Source organism: Lutjanus erythropterus, chromosome 12 (assembly GCF_056507025.1).
Source record: "Lutjanus erythropterus isolate fLutEry1 chromosome 12, fLutEry1.hap2, whole genome shotgun sequence".
NCBI classification, from domain to species: domain Eukaryota; kingdom Metazoa; phylum Chordata; class Actinopteri; order Lutjaniformes; family Lutjanidae; genus Lutjanus; species Lutjanus erythropterus.
In genome coordinates, this window is record NC_139328.1 from 2,917,200 (window position 1) to 2,943,984 (window position 26,785).

Below are 26,785 nucleotides of genomic sequence, written 5' to 3' on the forward strand. Positions count from 1 at the left end.
TAGAAACTTAACAAACTGGAAAGTTTTCACAGCCAGGTTTCAAGCTCGTAAAGTTTGTGTGTTTGATACCTAAAGTTAAGTTTTGGGTGGAGGATCACTTTAACACTGAGTTACAGTCCTGCCCAGCTGCCACGGTACGTGGTCTGGTTCACAACGATCTCTGACACACACACACACACACACACACACACACACACACACACACACGCACGCGCACACACTTCTCCTGATGGTCTCCCAAAAACACCAAAGCCATCTCACAGCGGACCGTCATAAAACATGTAACATGGCAGCACCCCCGCCCGTACAGAGAAAAGATCACTCCGCTGTGTAAGAAGAACTATAAATTGCAAGCTGGCACTTTCAGGCGAGGCAGGAAGCTTTCTCGTCGGATTTAGGGATTGTGGGTAATCAGATCCAGGCAGAGGGAGGCGAATGAAACGGGAGCTGGTGTAAAAAAGAAGAGGAGGAGGAGGAGGAGGAAGAAACCAGCTCTAACACGAGGCATCTGCTCATTAATGCTCATGAATGCCACTTTGCGTTTTCACTGATGCGGATACCTGCCTGCATCCAGCCACATGATTTTAATGGAACGCCCCACCCCCCCACCCCCGGTGTGTTTTTGCTGCAGATTTCAGCAAGAACTTTTTATGAACCACCAACGAAGAAACTCTTGGTAGACCTCCAAACCATTATTGTGCACAGCTAATGCCACCGTGGCAGATTTTTCTTCTGGATAACGAAACAATAAACAGGAGGTTCAGACTTCTAATTTGCATGTTTTTATTACCTTTAATACCCTGTGTTTGGTCTGTGTCTGATTTGGGCCTCTTAGTTTCAGCAATGGCAGATCAATCAGACAAAGTTTGTCCATTTCCTGTCCAAATACTATATAAAACGATGTCCCCATGCCCAAAGGCAGCTCCAAATGGTTTCCCAGTTCAGCAGGGAAGAACTTTACTGGTGTGCACAAAAGCCCACGTCAACCCCATCCAACACCTTGGGGATGAACTGAAACTCTCCCTGTGAGTCAGAGCTTATCAATACCATCAGTGTTGGACTGATGCACACTGTGTCTGTGTGGGAGAAAACTCCCCGCTGCAGGTTCCAAAACCTGGTGGAAAGACTGAATCTTGAAGAGTGGAGGCTGTTACAGCAGCAGAGTAGTGAACATGGTGTTAAGAGCAATGCATTACATGACTTTTGCATTACTTTCACCAAAATAAGACGCGACTAAATAAGAAGTAGGACTAGGTGTTACAAAATGGAAGAAGATAATGTTGTTTCATGGTCGTATCTCTGCAGATGCTCCTATATTGCTCCTATACTGTCAGAGAGGAGTAAATCCAGAAAATATTCACATTTAAGACTTAACTTTAACTTTTTTAATTGAAAAATGTCTCAAAATGATTAAACAATTATCAAAATAGATGCAGATTAATTTAATAGTCAGTTGTGTGTTTTGTGTTAATTGTTAGATTTATTAGTATGGTCAGATGTTCCTTCCTTTGTTGTGTGTAATTTATTTATTGATCAGTTGATTGAAGTGAGGCATTTTTTCACTAGAAGCTATAATAATGAATTGGCAGCTGTGTGTGCGCTGTGCACGGTAGTTACGTCTTTTTTTTTCATCTGACTTTTTGAGTGTGTTGCTCTCAGACTTTCTGCTCCAGTTTGTAATGTTTGGTAAAATATTATAGCGACAGCCCACATTTCCCATCATGCCTACTCTGCTGGACTGACTAATTTGTTCCTTTATTTGCTGTTTTACGTCACGTTTTGTGTTTGTAATGCGTCTGCTCAGAACATGTTGGTGGTTTATGTTGGTAATTGCCACTTTTATGCTGGTTTATAGTTACATTTCTGGACACCAGCTGTATTTTGCTATTTTTCACACATTTTGGCCTCCACTTCTGACAAGAAGCAGGTGGTTCTGTTCAAAACCCTCCGTTTGACCAAGATTGTCTAATTGTGGAGCTTTTAAATCTAGTTTGCATCTTTTTTTCTTTTTTTTTTTCAGGGTCTATTCGGGGTCTAATCTTTTAATATTGTATCTCAGTTTTCCCAACTGGGTTGTGAAATAAACACGCAGCAAAAATGTGCATCTGAGCAAGTCAGTTCATATCTTTTGAGTCAAAGCCAAACTTCTCAAATGTCCAGTGTTGTGTGAATCCAAGCAGCTGCACAAGAACTTACAACTGTTATTGATGATTATAGATGTTTTCTAGTTTTCTAAGACACTTTAAAGGCTTCTTGTCTGTTAGGTCTCAACAATCAGGATTGCCCACTTGCCTGGGGCAAGTAACATGCCATGTGGGGCAAGTAAATCTGGCAACTTACTCGCTCAGTAAAAGAGTTAAACTATTTCGATAATCGATTAATTGTTGAAGTAATTTTTCAAGCAAAACTGGGAGAAAATGCTGTTGTCAGCCTCTGAAATATGGAGATTTATAGATTTTCTTTGATTATTATTTTAAACTGAGTATCTTGGGATTTTTGCCCGACAAAACAAGTCGTTTTAAGACATCAACCTGGGTTTTGAAAAGCTGAGATAGATGTTTTTCACTATTTTTGGACATTTTATAGACATTGCAACCAGACTAAACAAGATAATAAGCGCTAATAAATAAGCAATTACACGGGGCAAGTAAAAATTGACTTTGGGCAAGTGAAAAACATTGAAACCTGTTATTGCTTAAAAATTGAGCTCATTCATCAAGTAAAAAAGCGACAGTCAGTGCCAGTTTATGGTACTTGGCAGTTTTTGATTCCAGGACCACATAAACATTTTGATCTGTACCAAAACACTGAGATTATCTCAACCCTTTCAAAGACTTTTTCATTTACAGAAATTAACATTTCAGGGTTGATATTGTTTTGACTGGCTGCCGTTGTGTCCAAAACACCCCAGGTTTGATTAAATTACAAAGTTCCTGCACGGCCAACAGTCCCCGGACCCAGCAGTTTGTCCCTGACCTCCTGACCCCAGAGGTGGACGCGGGGTCAAACTCAAGACTCTCCAGTCTTGTTAATTACTTTGGCATCTGGGGGTCACAAAAGCCCTGCAGCAAAAACGCTTAAAAACATACCTGGGAAGGTTTCTCTTGGCAGGATTTATCTGCACTGTGAGTCAGATTAATAATTAGACTAAACTGTGACCAAAGGAAGGAATGCAACACAGCAGAGGAGCAGAGCATGATGGGAAGGACTCGTATCGACACATGTTAGTTTTAGAGGTAACATGAGACAAGCAGTTGTTTGAATCTGGACCTTTTTTTGGATTGTGACTAACATCGGTATTTGTTTTTGTGTGTTTTATTGCCTCTCAAGAATCACAGCTGATCTGTTTCGCATTACAGCCGTTCACGAGGAAGTGAGGACCAGTTTTAGTGCCTGAAAGCAAAAGTTTTTGTGTTTTCTTTGTTCATGATCTACAGGTCATATTGAATTCTCGTGCTTTGTTGGACTGAACAAACACGGTCCATGTTTTTTTTTTAGGTCACTGTCTGAAAGTTTGTGTTTAAGGTGCCTGAAGCCTCAATAAACAACTCTGCAGGCTGCAACACTGAACACACAACAAGAAAATACAATCACTGAATCCATGAAAATGATTCTCAAGTGCAGAACATACTGGCAGAGTACAACAGATGCATCATACCAAGAGAAATATAGTCAAGGTCCTGCAGTCGTGATGTGCTGATCTGGGCAGGAAATGTGATGAAACTGATGAACTCATGGAGAGCTGAGCTGCACTGACATGAGGTGACATCAACACACAGAAATATATTGATTTTCATCAATCTGCAGACAAATTACATGACTGTAGACTCAAATTGCATGTGGTGCAACAGCCAAAGTTTGCTTTTGGGTGCAGGTGACACTTGACTTTCACCCAGGATGCCAGAGTTCATGTCCAGTGTGAAACTAAAAGTCAACATAACATTTTGATTGATTGTTTGATTTTTTATTATCGTGTCACACACAAACAATACACCCCACCCCGAAACCAAAAGACAGACCAGAAACCAGAGTAGCAGCATAAATTACAATTAATATTTAACAACTAAACCATCCTGACGTTTTTTCCAAGCTTTAGAAACAAAGCTAGCCAAATTATGTCATCATTTTAAGTTTTAGGGAATATAATGTTATGTGCAGTTTTTCTAGATTCCCATGAGATTTCTGTAGTATGGGAGTCGATTTCAATTTTAATGGAGATGGAGATTAGTTGGAGATGCAACTAATTGACTTGTTAAGTTTTAATATTTCTGGACTCCTGCAGAGTGTCCACGACCTCAGGCATGAGGCATTCCAGTCTGTCTCAACAGAAATTCAATCTTCATCTTCTTTAAATTTTCTTTAAACATTCAGGTATTTGATGAAATCGCTTCACTGTTTTAAAAAGCTCTACCAGCTCAACACCGGACTGAATGACTCGTATGTACAGATATTTTTTTTCCCTTTTCTTTCATCGCGCTTCACTTTTCGTCTCGGTTTCTCCTCCCTGCAGAAACTCTTTCACTCTTTACCACAGCCTGCAGCTCTGCTCGTCACTACAAAAGGCCTGGGTGAGGTCCAGAGCTGCGAGGGCAGTTTGTCCAACACGCTCAGACGCTCCGCTGAAGACTCCCTCCTTCCTGCCTGTGGGGGGTTTTTACCTTGGGTGGCAACGGCATGTGGAGAGCCAGGGATTAGTACAAAGGCAGGGCGCTGTTTAGCTGTAGCCTGTGTGTGTGTGTGTGTGTGTGTGTGTGTGTGTGTGTGTGTGTGTGTGTGTGTGTGTGTGTGTGTGTGTGTGTGTGTGTGTGTGTGTGTGTGTGTGTGTGTTTGTCCTAGTTTGGATAAGTTGGCATCCAGCCAGAGGTCTTTTAAATGAGTTACATCTAGCAGGCCCTTTCAGATTTGGCCGTCACTGTAGTCTAAGCTATTTAAATGAGTTACACACACTGAGCCCTTTAAAGTGAGATCCAATCCCTTTAAGAAAGTTTGACCCGCTGTTGGAGAGCCGCCGCTGAGGTCTGCGGTTGTGTTTGAATTTATGGTTTCTCTTCAGCTGTAATGAAGACCACCAAAAACTGGAGCCTAACATTCAACTCCATATAACTCTCCTGTCGTACTTAAAAAAGTGCTGCGAGCAGAGATGGTCAGCCGGGGTGAAGTGTTTCCCTGCTTTTCCCTACTTTTGCAAAAAGTAGGAGGCAGAAAGATACCAGGAGAAATTTAGAGAAACACATCACTGAGATACTGATGATGTGCAACACCGTTCCTAAAAAAGGTGGGATGATGCATAAAAAGTAAATAAATACAGAATGCAGTGATTTCCAAATACTTTTCAAACTTGAATTGTTATTATTGAATTACGTAATTTTCTATGTAGTTTTATTCAAGACAGCGGCCAGATGATTTGTCAGGGAATAGGAAAGGAAGTCGGTGATCGTGACTAAATGTGATGTGAATAAAACTTTGATACATTACCACATCTGTGAACATGATTTCTGTCTTAGTCAAATTACAACAACTCCCATGATCCCACACTATGTCACAACATCCTTAAACTATGTCTTTTGTTATTGTCTTGATGTTAAAGCCCCCTAGTGGCAGAAATTGTTTACAGGCTGTTTAAAAAGAGTTAAATTATAAGTGAAAGAAAAAAAGGCAAAAGTTTAAAGCTGCATCAAGCATTTTTTTGGCCACTAGGGGGCAGAAAAACATCAAAACAAGCTGAGAGGCGCATTGATTGATTTCTTTACGGCACCAAACAGACAGCATGTGCTCTTCCAGGACAAACAGAACTATTCATTTTTTTGTTGAAAGCGGACAGTGAAATGATTGAAAGCTGGAGTCACTTCAAGATATTTTTGACTCTTGTTCATTGAGGGGGAGGAAAGACAGCAGCAGAAATATGTTTTCAGTTTGGAGAAACAAAAGCACAAACTGTTCCACTGGTGTAAGATAAGAGCTGACAGTCATTACCTCCATCTTCTGAGTTGTTGATGGTGATTATTCCAAAGTGTCATAATTAAAATGACAACGACGCATGGCAGCTTTCAAAGAAGCTAATGACCCGAACATCGTCTGATGTATTTTTCCCCATGTGGAACATTTAAACCGCAGCCCTTTCTGTCATAACATCTGTCCACATGTGCAGCGTAGTCACGTCTCGACCTATAGCCAGACACCCTCAGAGTTTACATTATCTGCAGGACCAGTCCTGTTTTCTGTCCATCAGGAAGGAATGTGCCACTGACTCGAGGGATATGACCGACCGTGCTGCACGGCTCATACGTGACATTTCAGTTCAACTTTATTTATAAAACACAGCTAAAGCGAGCGGTGCTGTCCGGAAGACAAATGATGAGGACTCGTGTTTTTCCCTTTCAGACCCGTGAAGGTTTGAGAATCGCACATTATCAATTTTTAAACCTGACAAGGCTTTACAAGGTTTGGCTTAATAGATTTTCCAACCAAATGTGCCCAGATTTCACAATTAGTCTTAAAACCCTCTGAGTCGGTTGTGACTGATTTTTGCCAACATTTTTGTCTTTGTTTAGAACCTTTTAAACTTGTCCTCACTCCTGACTTCTGACCCACAAATACACAAAAAGACAAAAATGACAGCTGCCTTTAAAACTTTACAAATCCTTAGTCATCATAATCACTCAAAATATTATTATAGAACAGTTCTAGGTTGTAAAGAAAATCACCATTTATTGTATTTCACCATTCATGCACACAAACAGCAGAAAATACAAGAAATAAAACTATAATACAGTCTATTTATATATAAAGGGATTTTATACCACCTCATTTTCACTGAAAGTCTATGTATGCTTTAAATCACTGAAATTATTAGTTTTGCAGTCTAAAGCAGAGGTGCCCAAATTCTTTCCTATGAAGGGCCAGAAATTAATTTGTGTTTTAACCACAGGCCAAAAATAAGTATATTGATGTTAAGCGAAATTACATGAACTTTTATATTTTATAGAAAAATTACATTTTGTATCTAGAATAAATTAATTTAACACTACTCTTTAAACAGCTTAATAGTGAGTTTATTCATTTGCAGAGAAAAAAAAAACTTCCATATGCTTTGTTTTGGGAGCATACATTTAAAAAGAAAGGCACCTTTCTGACAGAAAGTGCATGCAACTCAAGGTGCTTTAAATGAAGTTGAAGAGCTGCATCGTCCTCCTTTGTTATCAAGAGTTAAAACCTGACTTCAGCTTGAAAAATTCAGCTTAAAAAAAACAGAAAAGATGAAAAATATTATATACCTTGCATTACAGGCCTTGTCTTGTTATTTAACAATCAAGATCAGTTAAATAAGATGTTTTAAAGCTTCACAGCGCAGTCCTGTACATTGCCGTAAAACTCAGAATACAGACTTTTTAGAAGCACAAAAAAATGTTCTGTAGTCACTACGGTAAGGATTTTACAGCGCTCTCAAAATGTGGAGAATAAAAGCGTGAGCTGTAAAATCATGGCGGGCCAAAACAAAGGGAACGTGGGCCAAATGTGGCCCAGGGGTCTGAAGACAAGTGAGATACTACTGTATGTGAAATCCCCACGTCAGCACTTTGAACTGTTTTTGGCAGCTTGTCTCTACGTGACATATAAATAAAGTTATGTTACTCTAAATAAAGCATGCTTAAGATCTGCCCAACAACCATTACATGTTAGGTTTTCTCTGCTGTCCTGTCATAACAAATACTTTATTAGGGATTAGAATAAACTCCATTTAAGATTTTATTTTTTATTATTGTTGTGTTCAAGCTTGGCCGTAATGATCTCCAGCTTGCTTTAGGAAATAAAAGGTTGAAATCTCTCACTTTAACTGGAGAGGAAACAAAGAACATTTCTGCCTTATTAGATTGGTTTCCAGTGGTGAGAGTCAGCGCAGAGATTGGGTGAAAGGCTGTGGATGTTTTTCACAGTGTCGTGACTGTGTGGTATGAACCTCAGGCCTCCGAACCGCTAGAACGCCCCAGGAGGAGGATATGTTGTAATGTAGTCGGTCCATATGCTCCCCGCTGCCTCTGAATTCCCTCAGTCTGCTGTCAGTTCATCTAACAGGAACATACAACATATGAAACAAGCCTCTAATTTCTTTTCAAGGTGCTCTCATGCGGCAGAAATCTGGACTTGGGTAGCTGATGGAAGACAGTTGTGCTGCCTTTAACTTTACTTGTGCTGGATTCAGATTCAGAGGATATTTTAAAGACTAGAGCTACAGACAGGATGAAGAAAAGCAGCAGATCATCACACTGCAGGAGCTGAAAATCTGAATTTTTTGTCAAAAAAAAACCCCACAAAATATATCCACAGAACCCAAGTTAGAGATGATTTTATCTGAAAGAATCCCCTTTTTTTAATTTACACTTTAGGTTTGAAGATGATAAAGTCTTGATAGTCGATCAATCATCAAACTGGAATCAGTCAAAATAGCCAATCGGTCTTCTTCCTGTGTTGTTCTAGTGTCCAAAAAAATGTGATAAAGGTTAAAATATTCTATTCCTTCTTTTGCTGGGGACCCCCAACAACCAGCTGTTTCTTCTTAGACCCCAATTTGAAAACCTGGACTGGACCAATACATTTTTTTTCATCTCTAAACCCAAATAACATTAGATTTTCACATTGATAAGATGAACTTTATTGATCCCACACCGGGTAAATTCGTCAGACAGTCATCACACACACCAAGGATATTCCTGTATTTCGGTTGGGTTGGTTCAACTCAGAGATTTTCTGGACTTTTAATCTGAAAAATTTAAATTTGAATGTTCCTCAGTGTTTAATCCGAGGTGTGAATTCGAGGTTTGAAAAGTGCTTTGATTTTGAATAAAGTGCCTGAAACTGCTTCAAATTGCAAATGCATTACTTTCATATTAAATTACTACCTGACTGAATAGTTTGCTTTCTAGATAAAGAAATTAATTGAGTCTGATATTGGCTCAGGCAGGTTATTTAGGACGCCAAGGCTTTTTTCAGGCAGGTAACATCTTGGAAACATGAAACTTTGTTGTGTTTTCCGTTATTTTGTGACCCGAATTCTATCATGAACATTTAATTATAGCACAATAACATCTGATTTTATGTGATGAATAAGTGAAATAATCATTTTGAGTGTATGTGCATAAATGTAAGATGCAGGAAAAGTTTGAAAATGCACTTTAGAAAGTCTTGAAAAGTGCTTGAATTTGACTTTGGAAAAGGTGTAAGAACCCTCCATCTTTCCATGTCTGCTCGCTCTTTATTGTGCTCTGATGCTTCTTTATTTAAACCAAACTGGAAGCAAAAAAACACATAATTTTCTGTGCAGCAGTCTTAATATTCTCCAGACATTTCTTCCAGCGCTGTCAGGAGCCACCCAGCCATTATCCAAATGAAGCGTTTTCTTCCTAGCATGAATCACACCTACTGTTATAAAATGTTTACAGACAGGAAAAGCACTCGAAAAACATCTAACATTCAAGGCGCTGGATCACTGTGAGCATGAAAACAATCTGTGGTGTTTTCATTTTCTAACTTCCATTCTGTTCACAACTTTTGTGATAAATGGAATAAAACATGAAAAAAAAAGCTGGTATGCTCCTTTAAAAACAGCTGTAGTTGTTCATGTTTATGGCCAGCAGGACGTCCTCTAATGGTCTTTGTGTGTTTTGCCTTGAAATGTCCTGTTTGTGTTGATTAACGTGTCTTTTTGGGACTAATCTAACGCTCTGGAGCTGCTCTCTGTGTCTGTGTAATGGGTTTACAGGTTAATAATTAACGTGACCAGCCTGAAGCTCACACCGCGCGGCCACGGGTTGCCAGGTTCATGTTTAATGTCACTGCAGAGGTGTGTGAGGGGGTTCGGGGTTCCGCTGAGGGGCATCACGCTGTGTCCACACAGTAAATTCAATTGTCTGTTACTGCGTAGTGGAAAAAATGATGCAAATGCAGTTTGGGTGGGTGATTTTAAGATTCTGTGATGCGTTTAATGGCCCTCAGGTGTTTGACAATTCTTAAAACTCACAAACACGAGTCTGTTCAGGAGAAAACCTTCTTTTCTTTGCCTCTAAAAATGTAGATTTGTTGTTCACTTTGCATACAACAAAACAATGCAATTAGGTACATTTATTCAAAAATTCCCAAATAATGCCAAACATTCTCTGGTTCCAGCTTCACAAATGGAAAGATTTGCTGCTTGTCTTTGTTTTATATTGTTGTAAATTAGATGATTTGAAACTCTTGTTCACTATTTTCTGACATTTTCATTGACTGGACACATCAGTGCTTTTCTTAGAAGCTCTCTGAGCCAAATTTGTTCATAAACAGAACTATGATTAGTGCTGTTATTGCAGGGCTCTTACTGTCTTTCTCCTCCAGCTGCTGTCTTAACTTAAATATTAAACTGATCTGAACTTGAAATAAGATCATCAGGATTATCAACTGCACGTTTCCTTTCACCTTTACATCAGTTACTGTTGCAAATGGACACAGTTAAAGCAGCAGTGATTGGTGGTTTTTGGCCACTTGGAGGCAGCAAAACAAGCTGTAAACACAAAATTAATTCTTCAGCATCACATGGCATCGATATAATGTTAGCAAACACAGGCAGCATCTCCTCTACTGTTGTCTGCTGAACGAAAACAGGCTGAAGCAGATGGACATTAAAAGCTGCATTATAGTGTTATTATAGCATTGTAGTGTGTGCCAACATCAGTCAGGTTCAGCTTCCTCTGAAAATTTAATCCCACAATGCATTTTTCAGTCCTCACTTGTGGAGAATAAGATGAAGAAGGTTTTTCTTGTCATACTGATGTTCATGTGTGATTGTGAGGCCTGCTGTTGTGTTGCTGCATCCTGGATTTCATTCATAGTCAGGAATCAGTGAATGTCAGTGATGAGAGTCAGCGTACAGCTGATCAGCAGCGTCCGGTGCGCCATCTAGTGGCTGACTGTTAGAATATCTACCCTGACTGTTCATCATGATGCTGTCAGCTGCATGTGTGACCCAATTTGTTGTGAGTAAACAAATTTAGACGCACTCCCACACACAGTTTTCAGCTGTTTGACCGGGTCAGACTTGTGTCATGGTTTCTCTGCTCCAATCAGAAGTCTAAAAAGATGCTTGAGGCTGAAGAGTGTCTGAAAAAATAATAAGGTGTTGATTCTGAAATACAACTCAAGCACTATTGAGCTTCAATAACTTTATTTATTGCAGCAAAACATTTGAAACACTTAGTAACTGTGTTTAGTTGGGTTCTACTCCCACTATTAGTACTACTGCTACTACAAGTACTGCTACTGGTGTTACTACTTCTGCTGCTTCTATTACTGCTGGTATTACTACCAGTTAGGGATGTAATGACACCAAAAACTCAAAAATGTTCCATGATACAATATTCACTGCAATATTAAAGAACAAAGTAAAATGACGACCTGAAAAAAGTACTTTATTGAATATAATAAAACTGATGAAAACAGCATTTTTTTTACTTGTATAAAATTTGTTTTCCTTTAAATTTATGAAGGAAAGGAGAATAGTTATAGTACCAGTCTCTAATATATCTGTGGGGAAATTATTTACTCTACAGGGAGGCCAGTTTCTTGCTCAAGGGCAAGAAGAAGATTTGTAGTCTTACCTCTGTTGTTTTCTTCCCCCTCAGCGGAGAGAGCGGCGCCGGGAAAACAGAAAGCACCAAACTGATCCTGAAGTTCCTGTCCTGCATGAGCCAGCACTCCCTGGAGGTATCGTCCAGAGACAGGACGTCACACGTGGAGGAGGCGCTGCTGGAGAGCAGGTCATCATTCACGTTCTTTTATGGTTTACTGTTTTCCACGGTAACGGTTTAATTACCAGAGAAACTGTTGTTCATGATCCTGCTTCTTCTTCTTCTTCTTCTCCTTCTTCTTCTTCTTCTTCTTCACTCCACAGTCCAATCATGGAGGCCTTTGGAAACGCCAAGACGGTCTACAACAACAACTCCAGCCGCTTTGGGAAGTTTGTCCAGCTGCATTTCAGCCAGAAGGGCAACATCCAGGGAGGACGAATCGTTGACTGTATCCTTTAAATCCTACTCAGTGTTAAGTGGCTGTGCCGCTTTTTTCCCTCTGTGTATTTCCTAACCAGGGTTAATATACAGGAAGGCAGTACTTGAAGTTGGCAAAGCTGCTTTTAAGGGTAATATGATATGCAGAATGTCATACACAAGGAGGAGCGACTGCATGGTTAGTATTTGATTAAGATCATTATTTGTCTCCCTGAAGGCGTAAATAGCCAATATGGCTGTCTTACCTCAGGTGCAAACAGAATTTGTTTTGACGATCAGTTAGAAAAAGTTCAATCAATTCCCATTGGCTAACATAGCTCGTTTAACTCAGAGCGAATATGGTCAGTATAAACTTGATGTCATGTGTATGCTAACTAGCTGGCTAATGTATTGTGGCTAGTTTTTTTGCTTCCACTGAATTCTTCTTTTTGCTTTGAGTGTACTTGAAAAATCAGTTTGGTAGCCACTGCAGAGTCATGAAGTCGCCAACTGTTATGTGCCTTGACTGACATTTTTCTGACCACAGACCTCTTAGAAAAGGTGAGTGTCCATCCTCCTTCAATCCCACAGCTGCATTTGAGTGACTTTCAAGTGACACTCCATCAAAATATATTAAACCTTTAAAGTTGCTGATAAAAGTTTCATCCTTCACTGAGAGCAGCTCTCAAAGTTGACAACTTCCTGACATTCACAACCACGTCTACAGCGTAACACTCTTATAATCTGCCAAAATGTTTGTTCCAGACGCTCACCACTTATCAGAATATAACTAAAGACAGAGCGGATGAAACAATTCAGACAGGAAGAAGTTGATTGTGCTGCGAGAGTGGTTTGACTGACCTCACTGTTCTCTGTGAAAGATGAAACACAAATACTAGAGGATTAGATGCTCAAAAGATATATTTTGGTCTGAGTGCTACCTAAGACTGTGCATCTAAGTTGATATTAATATATTGATATTGATATTAGTTGATAACTAATTGCAGTGTTTGTTTTTTACTACAGAACCGAGTGGTGCGGCAGAACCCAGGGGAGAGAAACTACCACATTTTCTACGCCCTGTTAGCAGGAACCAACAGCCAGCAGAGAGGTAAATCACACACCAATAAACTTAATACAAAAATATAGAGTAACAATGCATTTTTGTCAAACGAAAAGCTCCTAAAAGTGTTCAATGCAAAACATAAGCTGCACACTAACATATTGTAATGGCAGAACTTACAGCTACAACATGATGCATTCAGGAAAGTGAACATTTTAAAGATAATATACAGTTATATAACATATTATTGACAGGAAAATGACTGTGTGTACACTGTTTGTATTGCAGAGGCCTTTGGGTTGACAAATGCTGACAGCTACCACTACCTGAGACAGTCCAACTGCCACCCTGACAAGACAATCAACGACAGCGGCACTTTTCAGGATGTTCTGGTACGCGTGAAACAACTGGTTTTATCACTAATATGTACACCATATTCACGCATTTAAGGCTACAAGTTATGATGACTTTTCAGACCAGCCTGGTCTCATCAAATGACTTATGAATACCATGTCAGTGTCTTAGGACTTTTTGTGTCTTTCTCCGGTGTCATTTCACGCTATTTAGTCTGTGACTTATACAGAGACAGCGTGTCGTTTTACGCAGGATGTTATAGAGAAAAAAAAAGTCAGGTAACATAGTTTAAAGATCATTAAAGTCAGCATATGACAGGACTTTCACCCAGGAGACTTCTGGTCCTGTCCCATGTGAAACTACAAGTCAACTCCATCGTCTTTTTTTTTAACTTCAGTACGTGAATTAACTTACATGACGTACTTCCATCTCGTTCAGCTTTCATAACCACCAACCTCTTTTAATTGAAACCATGACCTTTTACTAAACTTAACCAAGTAGCTTTGTTGCCTAAATACAACCAAATTATTGGTTTTTAACAAAGTATAGAATACAGGTATGATTTGACTGGAGAAGTTTCGGTACTGGGTTACTTCAATCGATACCTCAGAGCCCTATCTCTGTGGGAGTTATTCATTCATTCGTTTATTCAAAACCACAAATCGGAGTTTGAAACTCTCTGAACATTTGATCCTGGTGAGACTGAAAAGTGAAACCACTGCTGCCAAACCCAAACCAACAGACACGTAACTTCGAGTCAGTCCAAACCTCCAGAATGCCCCAAAAGGCCAATCATCTGCTGAAGACGGATCGTAACTAACAGCAGCTCTCACAGATATTCTCAGTCCAGACCCAAAACAAACAACATCAGCTGGTGAGGAATTCGCCCGCCTGCAGTGAGAACACAAAGCTGAGAATTGAGGTTTTCATCAGCTCCTTCTTCTTCTTTTTCTTCTTCGTGTGTTTTGTGGTTAACAGAATTCCATGCGAACGATGCAGTTCACAGAGGAAAACATCGGGGAGATCCTGCGCCTCCTGGCCGGAATCCTCCACGCAGGGAACATCGAGTTCATAACAGCCGGAGGAGCGCAAATCTCCTCCAAATCAGGTCAGAGAGTTTCTCCTCTTGTTCCACCTGACACCTTCATCTGTCCTCAGTCTCTTTTACTGTCACTTTCAATATTTTCCAACTTCCAACAACAGCATTTTAACAGTTTTATGCTCTACAACGTGTCCGAATTAACCTGACGAGGACCCCTAGTGGGCATGTGATTTATGACGGGTGATTTTCAGGATCTCAGACATAAATAGTTGGACTTTGTTAGTAGCAGTGAAGTTGGTCATTCCTTTTTTCCTTTTTTTCTTTTCGTGCATTTAACCTTTTCTACTCCCGCCTCTATCAGAGATCCATTTTTGTCTTGTTAAGTGACAAAGTAAATATATTTGCTGAGACGGTTGTTGCCGTCACTTCAGCCGTCCTTCTGTCCTTTCTTTCTTTCCTCTCAGACAGATTTGACCTTTGAGTAAACAATCTCATTTGGCCCCCTGAGGTCATTTTATCACCGGACTGAACAAATGCAAATGTGTTTAATATTCAAGAGTCAAAGGTCACACTTTAAAAGACGGTGACAGCAGTTATTGATTATTGAGAGGGCGATCGTGGTGACATGAGCATGTGGTCGCTGCTTTTTGCCTCCTGATCTCAACACTGGACTGAGCTGGATGAATGAAAAGTAGGAGGCTGCTGTGTGATCATCATCTGCTTAATTAAATAAAAGAAATAGATGAGGATAATACCAGCCAACATCTGTACTGAATGTTGGCTCAGTTTTAAAAGTCCAAACATCTCTGAAATCTCTGACGATGAGGTATTTGTGTGTGTGTGTGTGTGTGTGTGTGTGTGTGTGTGTGTGTGTGTGTGTGTGTGTGTGTGTTCGTGTGTGTTCGTGTGTTCGTGTGTTCTTTGGCGTCAGCAGCTCTCAGCCGGACCTCTGAACTCCTGGGGCTGAACTCGGATCAGCTGGCCGAGGTCCTGACCCATCGGTCCATGATCCTCAGGGGCGAGGAGATCTCCACACCGCTCACTGTGGAACAGGTCAGTAAACTCCCGTCACCACACCTGTATAATAACCTGTAATCATCACTACAAACTTCCCTCCACAGTTCCACTCACAGACTCCAGGTGAATTGTCTTTGGATTATTTTCAGGCAAAAACTGTGCAAGTTTTTTAAACATATACATCTATCCTATAATAAATGTTTTATGGATTAGAAATGTAGTCTTTGAAATACTTTTGAAATAACTGCTATATGTAATCTGACTACTTAAAAAACGTGTAGTTTTCGTAATGCAGCTCAGTTTTATGTCCTTTTTGATTTGTAAATCTGTATAGATAGATAACTTTATTAATCCCCAGTGACAAAATAATAGGTTCTTTGGATTAGCCAATAAGATAACGTGAACTTTTGTTCCATTCGACCCACTACAAAACAAAGAATAACATTTGTGTAGCGCTATTTTTTCTGCTTTGATTAGGGAGAAATAATCTCATTGGTTGTTCATGCAGCAAAAAAAAGAAATTCAGGTACAAAAGTAAATATAAAAATATATTTCTGAAAACAAAACGAGATGTAAAAGAGAAAGCAGCTGATTTTCTGAGGCGTGATGCTCTTCATGATACCAGAAAAAAGGCAGCTGTCTCCCACAGAAATATAAACCTAACCTTACTACATTTATCTACCCTATACCACAATTAATAATGTTTAAGGTCTTGGGATTACAAATTGTCATGTTCTGTGCTTAACATGTTGCCTGCAATGTAATAGTATGATATGATATTTTAAAACAAGTCATGCATGACTGAATAATTTTCTGGAAACAGGATTTTTTTTTCTCTGACTAACCTGTATACTAGAGATCTTAAGAAACAAGTGTGAGCTGTACTTTTCCCTCCTCGTCTGCAGGCGGTGGACTCCAGAGACTCCATGGCCATGGCACTTTATTCTCAGTGTTTTAACTGGATCATCCGCAAGCTCAACAACCGCATCAGGGGCATGGAAGACTTCAAGTCCATCAGCATCCTGGACATCTTTGGATTTGAGAACTTTGAGGTGTGTTTGAAGGAGAGGAAAAAAATCGCCACAAGACACTTTCAGCACTGTTAGACACACTTATTAACAAATATAAAGTAAAACCAAAGAATCAGATAATTGAGCAGAAAGTAGAAACGCAGGGATTCCAGAGCTTTTTATATTTTTATGTGTCTGATATGAACTCGCAGTCTAATATTCTCTCAGGGATAAATAAGGTTTATTAAATTTAACTGAATTGCATTAAATTCCAATTCCTCACACGCGCACGCTCACTTAAACTCAACAATATGACCTTTCATTTATTTCCCCTTCCCTTGTACTTAAATCATATTTTAATTGTTAATCAGGAAATCAGTAAATACACCTCAGGGACTCCTTGTTTTTCAGTTCATTAGCTCCCCATCAGTGTTTTCTGTGTCTAATGTCTGCCTAATTCTGTTCCCCACAGGTCAACCGCTTTGAGCAGTTCAACATCAACTATGCAAATGAGAAGCTTCAGGAATATTTTAACAAGCACATTTTCTCCCTGGAGCAACTTGAATACAACAAGTAGGTGGAGGTTGTTTACTCCTGATGGATCGTTTTGTTTTTCATCATGTTATCTAAAGTTACTCTGCAGGTCCAATTAATTATTCTGGCTAAAATGTTGTTTCAGGACAAACCTTTAAAGTTAAGCCTTTAATAATATTTAACACAGGGAACAAGACTTTCCAAACCCCAGACACAAAAATACAGTTAGAACAGCCGCCTCACTGATGGTTCAAACTATAAACCAGCACAAAATGACAGCTAGGCTACAAACATGCTAACAAAAAGTAATACTTTTGTTATGGAACATAAAGCATCATGGGAAATGTTTTCAGAGCTTTTGATCCACTCCAGGTTGCACTGTTGGATTTAATGTGGTACGCTGTTAATACAAACTCAACACTTCCTGTATCCATTTCAGATTTTATAAATGCCCTCTTGTCTTGTCTTATTATGAGGTGTTGAAAACGTTACACTCAGCCGATTTGATTATTGTTGTGATGTGGGCTGACTTTTATAATGAAATATACATTTTATATTTTAAATTCAGGGTTTATTGTGTTCTTTATCAGTTTATAAATGTGATCCTGGCTAAGTTTACATTTTCATGCTTTTAGCTGTAAGCTAATCTTGCTAACAAAGGTAGAGACCAACAGTAAACATTATTTTAAACAGTTTTCGGGGATTTTTCAAGTTTAACATTCCCCAAAAAGAAAAAAAAAAGGCATAGCTGAAACATAATACCTAAAATATGCAAAAACTAGGCTACTCTAAGACAATTTTTGGGAACTGTTTCAGTTTTGAGACAATATTCTATTATTGATTAGTTTTGAACTACTACTACTACTACTACTGTCTCACAAGCTAGCTTTAACTTAAAAGACCTCTCTTGCTTCCAGGGGTCTAGACTGAAATTACACATTCTTATAACTTAATAATTTATATATATCTATTATAAAAGAAATGTCAACAAGTCAAATTGTGGTCTTAACGCAGTTTTGACCAGATAATGTATGTGGTTGCTGCTCTTTGACTTTATAGCAGTGATAATGTCAATCCATGTTAAAGAGAACAGCTAGCTAGGTCCCTACCAGCTTTTGTCAGGTTTTAAAATGGTGACAGTGTGTTTTGTGTGGAATAAAATTAATATTTCAAACTTGAACATGTTCTCACTGGGATAAGATTAAATTTAAGGCGACATTAGACGGCTGTGGAGCCCTCAGTCTCGCTCTTTAACACTCCTTCGCTTTGGCTGAGCCAGCGTGGAAAATCAGGACCCTGCAGATCGTCTGCCAAGTGTTGTGATTTCATATACAAAAACATCATTTCATATCCACTCCCAGAGCAAAGCCTGACTTAATTGTTACCTGATGTTTCTCAATATTTAGACAAAAAATGCAGCTAATGATGTCATCAGCCTGAAGGCAGCCTGTCCAAACCTCCACCAACACTTGATGATTTTGTAGCCTAATTTGCAAAGCTGTGCAACCCCGAAACTGACTTGGCTGTTTGTCCAAATGCTCTTTGTTAATCACAATCCATTTATTACCATTTATAACAAGTAGTCAGGGTGAAAACATGTTCCTGATGGAGGTGGTATTCCCTCTTTGCTGGCAGAGGTCTACTTTCATGCTCAACTATTTTTAAATGCTGTCTGTCTCTTCATTTGCTGTTTAAAATGTGTCTGATCCTATGTTTGTACTTTTTTTGCTGCTTTCTGCAGGGAAGGTCTTGTTTGGGTCGACATCAACTGGATGGACAACGGAGAGTGTCTGGATCTGATCGAGAAGGTACGACAAGAAGAACTGTCAGGTTATGCACAGAAGGAAGTGGGACAATGATGCTGTTGATAATGAAGAGTGTTTACTTTTAAAACGCGTATTTTTAGATAGTCTTGTTGCAGGTGAAATTAATCATAATTTAGTTCTAAATAATGAGATGATGCTGCAGGATGCACTGGAAGTTTTTGTGATGTGAGGGAACAGAAAATAAAATAGCAGGATAAACATAAACAAATATTGATTATATGATTCAAAGATAACAATCAGACAAGTCAAGTGTAAAAATAGAAGAAGAAAAAAAGCAGATGTGATGGTGGCAGTGGTGTGGATCAACTAAGCACAATTAAGATGAAATGATGGGATGATGATGATGATGATGAAGATGATGATGATGATGATGATGATGATCTCTCTGCGTTTCCATAGAAACTGGGTCTCCTGGCACTGATGAATGAGGAGAGTCACTTCCCCAAAGCCACAGACGACACCTTACTGGAGAAACTCCACAGCCAGCACTCAGTACGACCGTTTCACCTTTTTAACAACAAGATTCTGCCTCATTTAACTTCACAACTCAAGACCAACTCATCAATAGATTTTATCCAGCTGGAATTTGGTTGGACGGTTACATATTCAACGACAGAAGGACAGAAAAACAATACGTCAGACGCACATTCAGGAAGTTTAGAATTAAGATGCTAATGCTGCAAAGTGTAAACTTATTCCAACTGCAAAAAATGGCAGTAAATATATTAAGGATATTAAGACTTTCTGAATTCATATTAGCCCAAGTAGCCCACAAGTGACATGAAGTTATCGCAGATTAATGAAGTCATTGTCATTTATTTATTACAGTTGTTTTGTCTGGAAATATTACAAACCAAATTGTAGTAAAAATTAGCATCTTTTGCTAACAGGATGCTGATCCCTGTTAGCAGTTTCTGGCCAGCGGCCCTGTATAACTGTTGGCTTTTAAATCTGGAGCAAACAGCTTGACTTGTTTTAAACACTGATGTGACTGCAAGTATTAAAGTTTAATTTGAATAAATATGAGCACTAAATATGTTTCTTGGCCGTGCTCCTAGAGAAGCTTTACAGCCTTGTTAAACGGGATCATGATTGAATAAAAGTCTATTTTGATTTATGGAACCACAGACATGACGTCTGTAAAAGGGGGCTGAAGGGGCAACTATGGGAATCGATTCTTCACAGAATAATTTTACTGCTTTTACTGCCTCATTTGCTTATTTTACAACCTTATCAGGAACAAATCATCCTCTCAGTTTCATGCAGTTATTATTCTGACCAGCAGTTGATTAGCTCTGCCCTCAGGAGTCAGGTGCAGGAAGGATTTCTAATCATCTGAATCTTCTCTGTCTTTGATTTTGTTGGTGATGTTACGGAGGAGAAACAAAGGAGTGTTTGTCAAAGGTCGTTAAACAGATTTTTTGCTTTTTCTCGCTGCAGAAAAATCCCTTCTATGTGAAACCACGTGTTGCTGTGCACTTCTTTGGAGTCAAGCACTATGCAGGAGAGGTGAGACCCTTAAATCTGTGCAAAGAGAAAAATGTGCTGCTCCCCTTTTCTTTGTTCCTATAGAACTCACTGACGCCCCCTTGTGGCTTGTTTCAGGTGGTGTACGATGTGAGGGGGATGCTGGAGAAGAACAGAGACACTTTCAGAGACGACATCCTCAACCTGCTGAGGGAGAGCAGGTGGGTGCAGCGTTTCTAACTTTTCTTTATCATCCAATCAACTGTTGTCATTTATATATTTAAAAAGGGGAATAAATGCCTCGCTGACTGGTATGTTGGTCTGTGTCTCCAGATTTTCTCGGTCAGACCAACCTTTGTTCGCTCATAAGCAAACTTCACCTTAATTCTCACTGAGCTCAATGAGATTTAAACTGCACTAGTATAAATAAACATTTTGATGTTTTTGGGCTGCAGTTAATGATTATTTTAATTATCAATTAATCTGCTGATTATTTCCAGGACAAATCCTTTAATCGTTTACTCTATAAAATGTCAAAAAATCATAATTTCCCAGAGCGACGTCTTCAAATTGCTTCTTTTGTCCAACCAGCACTCCAAAACCCAAAGACTCTTGATTTACTGTCATAAATGACAAAGAAAAGCAGGAAATTCTCTTATTTAAGAAGCTGAAATCAACAAATATTTCACATTTTTGCTTTAAAAATTTCTGAAATGATCAGTCAGTCAAAAATAGTTGGCAGTTAATTTTCTTTGTTTGTCTTTTTGGGACAAAGGTTTTATCTCTGAGATTATTATTGAAAAGCCTTAAATATCATTGATTGAGTTTTTTTCATTTTATTTTGTAGAATGAATGTTTTGAAATACAGAAAAATATAATGATAGTTTTATGTGAATAATTTCTGTGTGCATTAAGCCATGATTCCCTGTCTGTTTTGTCAGGTTGGACTTTGTCTACGATCTGTTTGAACACGTACTGAGTCGAAACAAACAGGACACTCTGAAGAGCAGCTCCAAGCACAGACGACCCACCGTCAGCTCCCAGTTTAAGGTAAGTCACAAATAAACATGTTTACTGTGAGTCGCCTTCAAACACTGTCAGTGGTCATTAGTGCTAAATACCACATAAACTCAACAGAGCTCGCGGATCTCTATTAAAAGTTACACAGAAATACGTGTTGTTTTTAGTTAATTAGGTCCGTCACTAGTCGTAGTAGTGATAGTAGCATTAGCAGCAGTGGTACTGTAGTTATGACGGTAACGCTAGTAGCAGTAGAGGCAGTAACATCACTGGTAGTAGTAATAACTATTATTTTGTTAGCAGTGATTGCAGAAATCCCTCCAAAATAAGACACCAGTTTTAAGATTACTCATTATTAATGCTGTATTAGTTAAATCAGTGAGCAACAACTTATAGTTATCAGTATTGGAACTGTAATTCCACTACTTTTAGTGATAACTAAACATCTAACATCATTACTTTTTTAAATAGTCATTGCTGCCCCCTGGTGGTCGGGAGTATTAATAACGCCTATCAGTGATAATGGGTACAATGATAGATAAAAACTGTGCCACAGCAACACTAAAATAATATAGCTAGTTGTGCATTAATAAGAAAATTGAGGCAGACATGTTAAAATACCATAAAAGTTACTTTTCCTAGTAACTAATTGCTTTTATATGCATCACTTGGTAAAGTAATTTAATTACTTTTGAGAGGAGCTACTTTCAGTAACTTGCACAGCATTGGTAGTGATAGCAGCACTTGCGGTAGTAGTTGTAGCCATAAGCCAGATGTACTAGCAGCAACCAGCTAACTAGCAACAGCTTGTATAAATAACAGTTGTTGGAACCACACTGCAGCTTTAGTTGAAGTTATTACAGTAGAAGTATTGATGATGGTGATACTATTGGTAGAAATACTAGAATTACAAGTTACTGCAGTTTCAGTGATAGTTACAGTAACTCAAAGCAATATATTTTACAAATAGTAGTAGTACAAATTAGTGTTAGTAGTAATAGCAGTAACTGCTGCATGGACACAGGAGTTTCAGTTATAATAGCAGTAAAAACAAAACAAAATGTCAGGGGTAGTATTAGATTTTGCAGTAGCTGTAGTAGTAAAAGTACTGACAGTAATACAAATTATGTTAGAAAAGATAGATTTTGTAGTAGTGGCAGTATTAAAAATGTACTAGTATTAGATGTCATAGTAGTAATATTTTGTTAGGAAATCATTAAATCAACATCATTATAATATATTGTCCAGATTCAACCTCCAGAGTTTTCAAAATCTCATTATGTCCTCAGAAATTTGATTTGATTTGATGTATTTGTAATAATTTACAGTGCCACTCTTAAAGAGGTTTTGTCATCTGTGTTCTAAGTAAATGAGTCAACATTAAAAATCACAAACAGGAAAATCCGACCAGCTGAGCTTAAAACTTGTACAGACTTTCACTCTTTTCCCCACAGTGCAAAAAAAATGGATATGAAGCAACCGATCATGTCGACATTAATTTGTCTATGATTCAGATTTTAAATCGTAGTTAGCATTAATTTTATAGCTGTACTGGATGGTATTCAGATTTGTCTGTACAACTGTTAGTGTGATAGAGACAATGTAATATTGTTGCATGTAAATTAATTTCTTTAATGTCTGGTGTTTGTTCTGCATGCAGCTGCTCAGAGACTGCAGATAAAAATGAACTGTTAACTAAATCTTGCATAAATCCCCTCACCCCTGTTTAAAGCTACTACAAGGGGTTTTAACTGTTTTTTAACTTTTATTCAGATAATTTTATTTTTGATGTCTTTTTTTGTGGTTTTTATGGAAGGAACATGCTGCTGTCTACATTGGCCTCCAAAATCAACAAAATATGAAAGTTCCCTGCAGTAGCGATAATAAAGACTAATAAAATTAATGATAGTAGCCTCAGTGGGTGTGGTACCACCTCTGCTATTAGTAGAAGTAGTAGAAATGTTAGTAGTAGAAGTAGAAGCAGTGCCAGTAATGATCGTAATACTATCCTTGACAGAAGTGTTTGTTTTGTTGCAGGATTCTTTACACTCCCTGATGGCCACACTCAGCACTTCTAACCCATATTTCATTCGATGCATCAAACCAAATACTAAAAAGGTGAGTGCTGAGCTTGCATGAACACACACACACACACACACACACACACACACACACACACACACACACACACACACACACACACACACATTTGCACACACACACACACACACACACACACCATTCTGCCTTGAGCAAACACGAGCAGGTCAGGATGTCGGAGCAGTGAAGTATCACAGTGAGTGTGTGTGAATCGTTTGTCATCTAATAATCAAACGGTCCTCCCCCACCAACCAGCCGCAGACAGGAATGAGAAGTGTCTGGCCCTGTCGGTGCCCTCTGACCCCAGGTTGCCTAGCAACAGGCTGCAGTAGTAGAGAATGTGGGGATAATGTACACAAATGATATACAGGAACGAGTGGTGGGATTCGCCGCCTGAACTGTGACTCCTGACACTGAGTGGAGATGATGGAGAGAATAATCCATACTCACAAAATACTGAATTTAATGTGGGTTTGTTGTGATATATAGTAATATAAATGTAATACATTAGTAATTAAACTTCATATAATTATATAACCAATCCTAGTTCGGTTTTACTGGGTTTTGTACCAGTATAATAAAATTAATCAAAGAATTTCCAACTCCTGAAGTCATGATAACATTAATACAAACATTGTGCTGTTTTCTATGCTGAAAAACTGGGGGAAAATGCTTGTTTATTAATTGATAACTGAGCATTTGGAAGACAGTTTTTACTTTAATTGTATTTCACCAGTATTTTCATGAATCCTGCCAAAATGGCAGCATGATTTAGTGCAGTAAAAAACAAACCAAAAACAAATATATGACAAGACAAAGATGATTCACAAAGCAAAAGCATAAAATACAACAACGAATTTTACCAGGACAGTTTACAGTATGTAGAAGTCGTGTCTGATTTTTTTTTAAATCAATGCACAAGTTGCTCAAAGTGCTGTTCCTTTAATAAACACTAGATGGCAACTATAAAAGACACATATCAGTACTTCATCAAACTGTATTGAAGTGAATGGGAAAACCTCACAAATCTTTGTAGCCTGGGAGGCTAGCAAAACAGATGACAAAAAAAAAAACAAATTAGCCAAATCTGGCCTGAATGCTAACATTCTGCTAGCCACGAGCAGTCTGACCTGCCACCACAGGACTAGACTGCAGATATGCAAACTTTCCCCTCGTCTTTTTTTCCCCAGGATACATTTAATTATTGTTACACCTCCTAACAAAATAAATGTCAGATCTTGCCTAAAATGAGGAGCTGCTCAAAATGTACCTTCCTGTACAGCAGTAGATGACTGTTTAGCCCAGAATATGAAGAGAAAACTCCAGTGTTGACTTAAAGCCTTTAAGAAAGAACAATGAAAGGAACAGTCTATGAGAAAAGACTGACAGACAAAAGAAAAATGAGACTAACCTGTGAATGGAGCCTGACACTGGACTGTCTTTGTTTGACTGACAGTCGTCTCAGTTTATTTCACTCAGTCGTGGTGGTTGCTGCACCTCAGTACCAACCAGGCTTCAGTCTCTGCACTCTGTGCTTCATTTTCTGCCTTGTCACCGGAAAGATGGCATCAAAACATCCCCTCTGGCTGACGTCATCTTTTCAGCTCCAGTCTGAGGTTTGAAACGAGGTTTTAAATTGGCTGAACTCCCCAGGCCACCGCAGAGTATTGACAAACTCATCCGTGGGACTATTCTTAGATCAGAGTCTTATCGATATCCGTCCGGGTGCCTTGTTGACTCATTAGCAGCATCACTGCAGACGTCAGACGTGTCAAGTTCAAGGGGAAATGGAATCACTCATATTGATTGCTGATGTCAGTAATTATTGATAGTTCCCATGTCTGGTCATCACTGACTTCCAGAGAATTTGTCCCTGCTAATTGGTCGTTTGGTAGAAACTAATTGATATGTTGATGGTGAATGTTTTTATTGAGATTTTTCTGTGACCACGTGCTGTTTGTGTACATTCTCTGCTAAATTTCATGTTTTTTTTTTTTTTTAAAGGAAACTGAGACGTTGTAAAGTAATTGTAAAGCCAAGGTTTGTTACCAGTGCAGTTATTTTTGTGTTGAATCCTCTCATTCCCAAATCGGAGTTAAAGCATCTTATCAGCAGTTAACAATGATTGGGTTGATAATTTTATGATTTACAAAAGACCGTCCCGAGTTCTTGGACAACAGCGGTTATGATCAGTGTGTCTGTAACAACAGAACTTCATCGAAAACTAATCCAGCTGATATTGATCCGGAGAATTATGGCAGAGCCGTGGTATTAGATTGCGTCATATCGTCAATTGTTCGTGTTATTGTGTCCACCCCCTGTATGTTCACGCTACTCTTTTCTTGGCTGGGCAGCTGTGACGGAGTCAGATGTGGAGACTCGGGGGTTTGTGACGCAGATGAAACACAGCTGTATCGTCACTCTGAGAAGTTTCTGTCTGTCGTCTGTGGAGGGTTTTTTTTTTCAATTCATGCACTGACAGAAGACCCTCTGTCCATCTGTGTGTGTGTGTGTGTGTGTGTGTGTGTGTGTGTGTGTGTGTGTGTGTGTGTGTGTGTGTGTGTGTGTGTGTGTGTGTGTGTGTGTGTAGTTTCAGTTCTTTGTACATCAGATGGACATGTAAAAAAAGCATGCTCAATTAATTTCCAACATTCATATATATGGTATAGTGTCACAGAAAGGCAGTGTCTACAACATTTAAATTCTTAAAGGAGAAATATTTAATATATTTACTGGACTAAATGACATCAGAAAGATAGTTCCCTGTCTCATTCACAAGACGTCAAATGACAGACATTTTTGGTAAAGTGTCTTGAAATAATGAGGAAATGAGGACATTCAGGGAGACATGCATTGTGTTTTTTAGGAAAATATTGCATATTATGCCTTTAAGGAAACCGGTTTCTCTGCCAACAGTGCTACAGCCAGCATGTTCTCCTTTGCTCAAATTAATGCAGAATGCTCGCCAAATGAGTTAGTGTCTGTTTATGAGTCACAAGAAGTCATTAATAATCTTTGAGAAGGAGATAGATGTTTATAACAGATAAACGGAGCAAAATGTTAATGGAGTTTGGCAGGCAGTCACTGAAATCAAAGTCCAGTGTATATTTTCGGAGCAGTGGACTTTTGTTTTTTTTAGGATAACAGTCTTAACTTTACATTGACAGATGATTGACAGTTATAAGCTTGTCATTGTAATAAATAATTCTGAGCTCACTTTAACCTATTTAATATACAGTCTATGGCTCAACTCACTATTTAGACTGTAGTACTCACTTGTGAACACTAGGGTCTTACATATTACTCCTTTAATGAAACGAGATAGTGATTGCTGGAAC

At 38.8% G+C, this 26,785-nt stretch overlaps 1 protein-coding gene across 1 annotated transcript in view; it reads left to right on the plus strand.

The window, feature by feature from the left end:
- Nucleotides 1-26,785, plus strand: part of myo10 (myosin X) — a 169,334-nt gene that overhangs the window by 89,774 nt on the left and 52,775 nt on the right. Inside the window, exons 5-19 of the mRNA XM_084731325.1 lie at nt 11,652-11,786; nt 11,921-12,045; nt 12,562-12,575; nt 13,041-13,125; nt 13,366-13,469; nt 14,410-14,539; nt 15,408-15,526; nt 16,396-16,542; nt 16,973-17,073; nt 18,776-18,842; nt 19,260-19,352; nt 20,301-20,369; nt 20,466-20,548; nt 21,269-21,377; nt 23,385-23,465. Of these exons, the coding sequence (XP_084587451.1) occupies nt 11,652-11,786; nt 11,921-12,045; nt 12,562-12,575; nt 13,041-13,125; nt 13,366-13,469; nt 14,410-14,539; nt 15,408-15,526; nt 16,396-16,542; nt 16,973-17,073; nt 18,776-18,842; nt 19,260-19,352; nt 20,301-20,369; nt 20,466-20,548; nt 21,269-21,377; nt 23,385-23,465 (1,462 nt within the window). The remainder of the gene's footprint in view (nt 1-11,651; nt 11,787-11,920; nt 12,046-12,561; nt 12,576-13,040; nt 13,126-13,365; nt 13,470-14,409; nt 14,540-15,407; nt 15,527-16,395; nt 16,543-16,972; nt 17,074-18,775; nt 18,843-19,259; nt 19,353-20,300; nt 20,370-20,465; nt 20,549-21,268; nt 21,378-23,384; nt 23,466-26,785) is intronic.